The following is a 9,886-nucleotide window of genomic DNA, read 5'->3' on the forward strand; positions in this document are numbered from 1 at the left end:
GGGGGGGGGGGGGTGTTCTGCTCAAGTGGAGGGGCTGCCGTGGTGGGCCAGGGCTGGGGTGCAAACGGGCACACACAGGGGGCCCCTGGGCACAGCTGGTCCACAGACAGGTCCGCCCTGAGCGCCTAACCTTGGCCAGGAGGTGGACAGACAGACACCCCGGGCATGTCCCATAGGAGGGGAGTCTGACGGGGAGGCAGTTGGTACTTAAATAATCACACAAATGGGAGTCTGACTACCACCGCGACAGAATGCTGGCCCACGAGGGGCAGGGGCCGCTGCGTCCCCACACCCACGACAGTGACAGGGTGTGGGGAGCCCTCAGTGAATGGAGCAGAAGGGGTGGTGGTGGGAGGGGCTGCTCTGACTGTGAGGTAAGGAGGCAGGACGGTTGTGGCAGGAAGGCCGAGGAGCCGTAGGCCCAAGAGCAGCACGTGCAAAGGCCCTGTGCCAGGAGACGGCTGTGGCAGAAGCCTGGGCACCGGGGAGCAGGAGCTGCGCGCCTAGGGTCGGGTGTGGGCACAGGGAGCAGGGGCGGCGCGGGCCTGGCGGGCAGGGAGGCAGGGCAGCTGCGACCGCTGACCTCTCGCTGGCAGCGAGCGTGCGCGGGGGGCACGGGGCTCTGTCCGGCCCTGCCTGCCTGCGGCTGTCGGGGGACCCTGCCTGACCCGGGCCGGTGCACCCCTCGGGCCAGACCTTTGGGGAGCCGGCCAGGCGAGAGCAGAGATGGCGGCCCTGTGAGCAGAAGGCGGCCCTGGATTAATCTGTCACTAAAGCTTGGCCATGGCAGGCGCAGTCATGATTTAGATGAATAATTGAAATGCTCCGATACATTTATTATCCCTTTAGTGCAAAAGTGGCAGAGAAAGACGAGGGGTAATTGAAAAAGAGCGCACAAATCTCCACGAGAAAGCCGGCTCCTTATCGCCGAGTAAACATTTCAGTCCCAATAAACAGGAGAGACACGCGTCAGGGCCCTGTCCATTCCCATCCTGATTTAGGGCCCGCCTCCCTTCTTACCATACAATAGGAGAGCGCTCTGTTTTTTTTTTTTTTAAATGTTTATCGAGCCAGTGAAAGTCTCTGCAGGAGAGAGGCGGGGAGCAGGCGTGGCCCCCGTGGTGGCGGCGGGGTGGTGGCGGCGGGGTCTGAGGGTCTAGTGCGGAGGCTGCCCCAGCCCTCCCAGTCTCCCCAGCGCAGGCACGAGCCCTCCACCTGCTGGGCCTCTCTAGCCCTCCGTACCCGTGGAACTCCTATTCATCCCTCAGGGCTCTAGTCAGATGCCCCCTCTGCTGGGGAGCCTCCTACCAAACTGGGTCTCCGTGAGGGCAGAGCGGAGTCCTGCGTCCCCACCACCACCCACACTCAGAGGGAGCCCTGGGGAGGAATGGGGGCGTGGGGGAGCCTTCCAGAGACTCACAGTGTTGCCAGAACCAACTACCTTGGCCTCAGGGCCTGGTAGGGACCCAGCCCCACAATGAGTCTGGCCCAAGAGTCCTGCACTCTTTGGGTTAAGTCCTTGTGGCCCAGTAGCCCCCAGGGCTCTCGCTGAGGGCACAGGCACCCACAGACTCCCCTCCCTGCTCCTGAGAGGCCACAGGCCTCCCCCACCTGTAACCCAGCAACTGGGCTCGCTTCACCAAAGCCCTGCAGGCCAGGCCCCAGGCCTCCTTTTGAGGGCCTCCTTCTGAGCCATCACTGTCCCCACCCCCTACCCTTCCATTCCTGCCTGCTGTCCCTCCCCCTGCCCCAGTGCCCGGGCCTGGCATACAGAGGGTGCAACGACCCGCCCCATAAACCGGCTTGGAAACCCCTTGAACCCGGTCCCTGAGGAGAGTGCGTTCTCCTCTACTCTAGCGGGGAGATGAGCAATAACAGCAAACAGAAAATACAGGTCCGCTAAAAGGGGATCGTGCTCTGGGAAAAGCCGCAGAGCAGGGGGAGAGGGTCAGCTGGGGCCTGCAGCCCAACTCAGAGTGGCCAGGGCAGGCCACCCCTGACTGATGCTTGCATGGATGGGGGGCAGGTGGGTGGGGGGTGAGGGTGTAGACGGGTGGCTGGGGAAGGAAGGTTGATGGTGGGGGTAGATGGATGAATGGGGGGTAGATGGATGGGTGGAGGAGGTAGATGGAGAGGTGGGGGTAGATAATGGGGTGGGGGTAGATGGATGAATGGGGGGTAGATGGATAAGTGGAGGGGGTAGATGGAGAGGTGGGGGTAGATGGATGAATGGGGGGTAGATGGACGGGTGGAGGGGGGATGGAGAGGTGGGGGTAGATGGATGAATGGGGGGTAGATGGATGGGTGGAGGGGGATGGAGAGGTGGGGGGTAGATAGAGGGGTGGGGGTAGATGGATGAATGGGGGATAGATGGATGGGTGGAGGGGGGATGGAGAGGTGGGGGTAGATAAAGGGGTGGGGGTAGATGGATGAATGGGGGGTAGATGGATGGGTGGAGGGGGATAAAGAGGTGGGGGGTAGATAAAGGGGTGGGGGTAAATGGATGAATGGGGGGTAGATGGATGGGTGGAGGGGGGATGGAAGGTGGGGGTGTGGCAGGTGGATGGGTGGTGATACGAGGGTGGGGAGTGGGTAGAGGCCTGAACCCCCATGGGGTTGGACACTGGAGGAGAGGAGGAAACCTCATGTGACGCCCTGGGAGGACATCAGTGGGTTTGGGCAGAGCCAGGTGGGGACCTGGACAACTGAGTCCCAGGCCACTGCTGCCTGTGGCTCCCACCCGCGCAGCTGGGGGGCAGGGGGTTAAGGCTGGATGGAATAGCGGGTGGCAGAGGGCACAGGTGGCAGAGGGTGGCGGACATCTCAGAGGTCTGGGCCCATCCCCGCTCCAGCCCTAGGCAGGCACTGGGCCCCCACAGCTCCAGCCTCACCCCCACCACGGTCCCCTCCCTGCCACCTCCACCTTGTTCCAATCACATTAGCAGAGTGACAGCCCCAGTGAGCACTCGAGGCGGCTCCATAAATCTCAGCCGGCGTTAAAAGGCTGGACTCCAGGCCCACTTCCTCCTGGGTCCTGGCCCACCCCATCCATCTCTGCGTCGGGCAGACAGCACTTGGGGCCTGCTCCAGCCTCCTCTCCCCCTCAGTGCTGCCAGAAGGGGAGCTGGAGGACCCCCTCAATACCTCTGCACTCAGTCTGGCCAGGGCATGTGCCCTGTGACCTTTCGGAGTGAGGTCGCCCAGCCACCTATGAGACCCTCCCTGCCCACCGTGCCTCAAACCCCAGTGGCTCCCGCTGCCCTCCCCAGCAAGTCCTTCGCAGAACACGTCAGGCCATTGCTGCCTTTTTGTAGTTCATTCATTCATTCAACAACCATTTAACTGAGCACCTATCCTACGTGCCAGACTCAGTTCTAGCTGCGGGAGATCCACCAGGGCCCTCTGGAGCCTTGTTCTCAGCGGGGGGATGGACGATCGGCATTGACCGTGACAAGTGAGTTACCTGACATGCGGGGCTCTGGACACAGAAGCCCTGGGGCAGGCAGGGCCAGGCTGGGGATTGCAGGCTGCGGTGGGAGCAGGCAGCCGCAGTTTCAGCGAGGGGTCGGGGTGGGCCTCCCTGAGAAGGCGGCGAGCACGGAAACCTGGCCAGAGGTGAAGGGAGCTGCCACAGCCCCCAGCTGGGGAAGAGGGTTCCCGGCCGAGGGGACAGCCCATGCACAGGCCTGGGGCGGGAGCAGCAGGGAGGCTGGTGCCCAGTGAGGGACGGCTGGGCAGTGGCAGGGAGTCTGGCAGGTGCCTGGGGCCCTGAGAACTTGGCCTTGGCTCTGAGTGAGGGAAGAGCCCTAGCAGAGTTTTCAGCAGAAGAGGGGTGATGACCTGACTTAGGATTTAAAAGGCACTCGGGGTCCTTTGTCTCCCAAAACTGAATGGCTAGAAGTCTAGCTCCCCATGGGCTCTGAGCGGCCCCTGCATCATCTCCTGCCTTCTATCCCCCTGGCGGGGCTGCGACTGCTCCAATCTTCTAAGTCTCCCCAAATGCCCCATGTTCTCCCTCACTTCAGGCCTTCACCTGTGCTGTTCGCTCTGGCCAGGACACCCTTCCCGTCGCTCTTTGCTGGCTGTCTTCTAGCCATCCCTCAGGTCCCAGTGTAGGTGTCACCTTCTTCCAGGAGCCCTGCTCCCCCACCACACCGAGCACCCTGGGGGGTCTCATGTGGACTGTGAGCTCGGAGAAGTTAGGGACCTCTGGTCCTCTGGCACCCAGCTCAGGGCTGCGCACACAGTGGGTGCTCAGTTACTGGGTGATGAAAAAACAGACAAAGGAGAGGATTATCTGAAGGTGGAGCATGGCAGGTGGCAGGTCAGTGACAGCCCCTGAGTCCTCCAAAGGGACAGGCTTCAGAAGAAGGTCCTAGAAGGTCCTAGCTGGGCCCCCAGCCCCAGGGAAGTCCGCATTCTGTGAGGCCTCCAGGATAGCTGTGACCTCCATGGGGACAGTGGAGGAGAAGTGGGGGAGGGAGGGAGGGAGGGAAAATATCTGTAGCCACAAACAGATCCCCCCACACCTCCTGCATCCTGGCCGGTCACCGACAGCTCTTAGCACTGCTCTTATTTATTCCTGACCTTAATGCCCCTTTTATTTTTCCCCCTTTTAAAACCTGGCCTGGGCCCCGCCACTGCTGCTGTAAACACGGCCCCGGGATTTATCCGACGGGGCGCATTAACCCTGCCCCCTAGCTCACCAATCATGCTGCTGCCTGTGCAGACAGCGGGCAGCCCAGCCGGCGGGGGCCGGGGCCGGGGGGCTGGTGTGGCCTGCCTGGGCAGGGCTGGCCAGGGGAGGCAGGCACGGGGGGGCACAGGGACTGCCCCTGCCTTGGCACCTGCCAAGCATGTAGGCCGTGTCCCTGCAGGCTGGGCCCACCCTGACCTCCCCCTCTCGCCCACCTGGTGCTGCTGGAGCGCCTGCTTGCCGGTGGGTAGCGACAGTGAACACGCACGCTTTCTGGGGGGCGTCACAGCCGGCAGAATGCTCCCTGACTTTGCGAGGACTTCTCCTGGCTGTGGGGCCGTCCTCGAGGTCTTAGAGGGGAGCAGATCAGACCATCTTGCCCTCCCAGGTGGGAAAACTGAAGCCAAAATGCCTGGGCTTTCCCTACCACACCTGCAGCCCCCAGTCCTAGGCCCAGTCTCTTTAACCCTCAAGTGTCCCGCTGCACCCCCCCCCGCCCCCCAGTAACAGACCAGGAGGTCTCTCTTCAGAGGGTGGGAACCGGCCGGGTCACCCAGCAGCAAGGGGGCCAGGCCTGCCATCCAGGGCTCCAGCTTTGTCCCCAGTGATGGCAGGCCAGGCCGAGGGGGTGGGTGTCATAAAAGGTCAGAGATAGAGAAATGGGGGTGGGCGCACAGTGGGGATGACGAGGAGGGCTGCAGGGGGACGCGCACGGTGGGCAAGGAGGCCCAGAGGAGAGAAGCAGCCATGGAAGGAGAGACTTCAGGAACCCACCCCCCAAGCCCGCGTCCGCCCCCCCCACCCCCGGGCCACGGAAGGGTCCACTTACCGCCGCCGCCTCCGAGCAGGGAGCTGTTGGCTGCAAGAGAGAGAGAGAAAGGCCAGTCAGCTGGGGAGCAGCTGGTGGGCCAGCGGCTTGGGCAGAGGGGAGGTGGGGGGCTGGCAGGTGGGTCTGAGCAGCGGGCCCGGGGCTCTGGGGCTTCAGACTCTGGGCACAGGATCTTCTCTGAGGCAGGGTCAGAGAAGGGGGAGGTGGGGGAGGCGGGGTCTTCCTCTCCTGCTGAGGCTTCTGAGGGGCCTGGGGTTTGCAGGGTGGCGGGGCCCTGCGGGGTCTGGAGCGGCAGCAGACCTGTGGCCACGTGCATCCTTTCATTCATTTATTCTGATGCCCCAGCGTCTCCCGAGGCCCATCTGTGCCAGGCTTGGTCCCTGCCCTTGGAGCCCATGGGACACAACTAGAAGCTACTAGGAAACAAACTCTCTGTGCAACTGTGCTGAGTCCTGCCCAGGGAACGAGTACCTGTTGTGGGGGGAAGGGTGCGGGGTAAGAACATGAGCCTGTGAGCCAGGGCTGGGGGCACCCAACAGACGGCAGGGACCCCATCCCAGGGCAGCACAGTGAGGGCACAGAGTACTGGTATTGGAACCGTAGCTGCTTCCACAGACGGCTGACTTGAGCCGCCTTGCTCTGTGCCTCAGTTTCCCCCGGGGAGAGGAGACCATCTCCCAGGGTTGGTAATGAAAGCCGAGGCAGAGAGAGGGATCCTCAGCTCCAGCCCCCTCCCCGGCTGCTGGGGCTGACCTGTCCATCTCACTCTGCCTGGCCTGCTGCCCCCTCCTGCTTCCCCAGGGGGCTGATGTGAGGGCCAAGTGAAGCTGGCAGCCTCTCGGCCCACATGTCAGGGCTGTGCAGGTCAGTGCCCCTCACCAGCCACGGCTCCGGCACCCGGCCGCGCAGCTGCCTCTGTGTTAACTGCTCGTGCTAATCAGGGGAAGTGATGGGCAGGTGCGGCCCAGGTGGGGAGGCCAGCTGTGCCTCGGCTCCTCTGGTCCCAGGAGCCCTGGCTCCCAGGCCTGGCCTGCTGTCCCTCCACTGCTCCCGCACCCCACCTACCTTCTGGGGTCCCGGTGCCGCTCCTCTGTAGGAGGGGGACACGAAGCAGAGCCTGGGCCGGGAGTGGGGGCCCCTTCCCGGCTGGCCAGTCCTCCCGCCCGGGGTGCCGTGCGGACGCTGTGGACCCTGCTAAGTGGTGTCGGGCAGCTCCGAGTGGCTGGTCTCCCAGAGCTGACAGCTCTTCGCTTGGGGAATAATTAATTCCACAGCCCGAAAACCCAGGGCTGCAAGTTGCCACGTTACTTGCGAGATTACTACAAGCAGCTAATTAAGATGGAGAGGCGAGGAGCGGCTGGGGGCTGCGGGGAACGTGGGAGGAAGGCCGGCTGAGCGGGCGAGGAGGCAGCCAGGAGCGGGGGCCCGAACAGGAGAAGGACTGGGCGGGGACAGCCGGGCAGATGCCCCGCTGAAGGGCTGGGCTCCCGCCGGGCTCCGGAGGAGGGTGCCGCCGGGCAGTGCTGTGCACAACTGACCCCACTTACAGCAGAACAGAGCCTCACCGGAGGTGCTCTGGCTCCCATTTTACAGATGAGGCGCCCGAGGCCGGGGGTCGAGTTGCCTAGTGGTGGTGGCAGGGTCGGAACGGTCTGACTCTGTAGTCAAGCCATAGGGCCGGCCGACCTGGAGGCAGCGCAGGGAGCCTCTCCCCGCCCCCGGCCAGGGCTGGGGCCTGACTCTTCACACAGTAGGCCCTTCAGACGCAGTGTGGCTCCACCCCCACCCCAAGGGTCAGGCTGCAGGGGTGGGGCGGGGGCTGGACCTGTGGACAGCCCTGCCCTGGAGGCAGCAGGGGGGGGGCCTGGGCTTGTTGGGTTGGCCCAGAGCGGTCCTGGCAGCTGTCGGAAGCTGCCCTCCGAGGCCCTTCCCCACCTCCCCCGTCACCTCTCTCTCTCTTAATTAACACCGGCCACGAACGAGCTGGCTCCCGCTCCCAGAGGGCTCTGTGCCAAATGTGTTGGCCGTGAGCCTCGAAGGGGCGGGAGGGGAAGGGGCGCTGACCTGCCCCTGTTGGAAGGGACCAACCCCCACCTGCCTGGTATCCCTTGAACCCCACCATGTGTCGGTCTGCCCAGGTCAAGGACTGGGGTGAGCTGCCCCGATGTCCCCCAGGGCCAGGAACACCGAGGGCTGGGGAGGGAGGTGGGCTGGGGCCAGAAAGGATTTCACAGGGCTGAGCCAGTGGAAGGGTGGGCCAGGGTCCAGGTGGTGTCACCTGCCCCAGGTGGGAACAGGCAGGCAGCACTAGCACTGGGGCTCAGTCTCGGGCTGCACAGAGGACCTGGTCACCAGCTTGTCCCCAAACTCAGTGGATGTCCTAGGAGGCTGGTTGGCATGTCCCCTTCCTCCAGCCCACTAGGTTGACGGTCTCATGGGTGGGGGTTCAGGGGAAGGACAGCAACCCAGGGGTCTGCACCCAATTCCACCCTCCTCTTTCTCCCGAGCCCCTGGCGGCCCTCTCCCCGAGGGGCCTGAGTGCCTGGCCCCCAGAGGGAGGCCCCACGAAGCTGCCCAAGGCGCTCACAGGTGGGCCAGGCTGCTTGAGAGAATGGCCTGGAGGCTTGGGGAGAAAGGGAAGCAGAAAGGGGGTGTGGCCCAGCCTCCCATCAGAAGCATGGTGGGTCCAGGCCTGCCTGCTCCCGGGCCCAGGGCCAGCCTTCCCCCGACCCAGGCAATGCCCTCGAGTCCCTGGCTCCCTCCCCTTCTGCTGTCGCCACCATGCTCCCTTCAGTTCGGTTTAAGCTCTAAATCACAACTGGTCATGAGCCCATTTTTCAGATGGGAAAACAGGCTCGCAGAGAGATGGGGGAGGGAGGGGAGGTGCTGGACCCAGGGCGGCTGCTTGTCAGCGTGCCTTCTCCTGCTTCTTTTTATTTTATTTTTTTTAAGATTTTATTTATTTATTTATTTGACAGAGATAGAGACAGCCAGGGAGAGAGGGAACACAAGCAGGGGGAGTGGGAGAGGAAGAAGCAGGCTCCCAGCGGAGAAGCCTGATGTGGGGCCTGATCCCAGAACGTCGGGATCACGCCCTGAGCCGAAGGCAGACGCTTAACGACTGCGCCACCCAGGCGCCCCTCTCCTGCTTCTTTTTAAATATTTTATTTTTTTAAGTAATCTCTACACCCAACGTGGGGCTCGAACTCACGACCCCAAGATCAAGAGTTGCAGGCTCCACTGACTGAGCCGGCCAGGTGCCCCAGTCATCGTCCTTCTTAACCCCTACGCGCTCCCTCATCTGTTCCCAATGCCTTCTTGCTGAGGCGGGGTGATGGGTGAGTAGCCGCGTGCTGTGGAGACAAGCATTGGACTTCCAACTGAAGCCAGGGCTCATGACCTGGCCCCACTCCAGGGACCCAACATGGCGCAGCAAAGCAGGGGTCTCTGAGCTCCTGAGGGGCCGAGTGAGCTGAGCTCAGGCCTCGCCCTGGGATGTGGGAAGGGGCATGAGGCCCGCTCTGGCTTTGGCGAGGGGGGGGGGTGTGGGTTCCTGGGCCAGAGCGTGCACCCCGGGAGCTGTGGGTGCCTTTCCTCAATGCCGCCATCCCGTCTGCTTACTGGTCCCCACGGCAGGGTGAGGTGGGCCAGCTTCACACCTTCTCAGGCCAGGGCACCTCTTTCGGGGACCCAGACCCTTCCCCTGCCCCCCAGCACTTGTGTCCCGGGGGGCGGGGTGGAGTTGCTCCCCAGTTTGGGCCCCAGCATCCGACCCACGTCAGGGGCTGGCGTGTGGTCACTGTGCAGGAAAAAGGAGAAGGCCAGACCCTGAGGGCTTGGCCACTGTCATTACAGGTCAGAGGCAGGCCCGGGGGGGGAAAACAGACAGACCTGGCTGGCCCCTTCTTCACTCTCTACACGAAGCATTTTAATTGGGTGCCAACCGCTTGCCGCGTGCCACCGAGTACATAGAGATGAACAAGACACAGTCCCTGGACCTCAGGAGCTCCCAGGCCTAACTGGGGCGGGCGAGGGAGGTACAAGATCTGGTGAGGCCTGGAGGCTGGGAGGGCTTCACAGAGGAGGTGACATTTGAGCTGAGGCTGGAGGGAGGCAGCTGCACAGCTTCAGAGAAAAGGAGAGGCATGCAGGGAGGGGCACAGCAGGGGCACGGGAGGGGCACGGGCAGGCACTGTGGAAGGTCTAAGGAGTCTGAGCATGTCCTGGGGCAGGGTGAGGAGCTGCCGGGGTTGGGGAAGGACGTGGTTGGCTCTGCCTGACCCTCAGCAGGCTGGAGCGAGGGCCAGCACTGGACTGAGCCAGGGCGTGGAGCTGGATGCTGGCGGGGGGGGGGGGGGGGG

At 63.4% G+C, this 9,886-nt stretch overlaps 1 protein-coding gene across 1 annotated transcript in view; it reads right to left on the minus strand.

The window, feature by feature from the left end:
- MACROD1 (mono-ADP ribosylhydrolase 1) overlaps window positions 1-9,886 on the minus strand; it is a 152,664-nt gene that overhangs the window by 11,983 nt on the left and 130,795 nt on the right. Inside the window, 1 exon segment of the mRNA XM_040639292.1 lies at window positions 5,526-5,555. Coding sequence (XP_040495226.1) covers window positions 5,526-5,555 — 30 coding nt within the window.

This window comes from Ursus maritimus, unplaced genomic scaffold (assembly GCF_017311325.1).
Source record: "Ursus maritimus isolate PB19 unplaced genomic scaffold, ASM1731132v1 scaffold_23, whole genome shotgun sequence".
In the NCBI taxonomy this organism is placed as follows: Eukaryota; Metazoa; Chordata; class Mammalia; order Carnivora; family Ursidae; genus Ursus; species Ursus maritimus.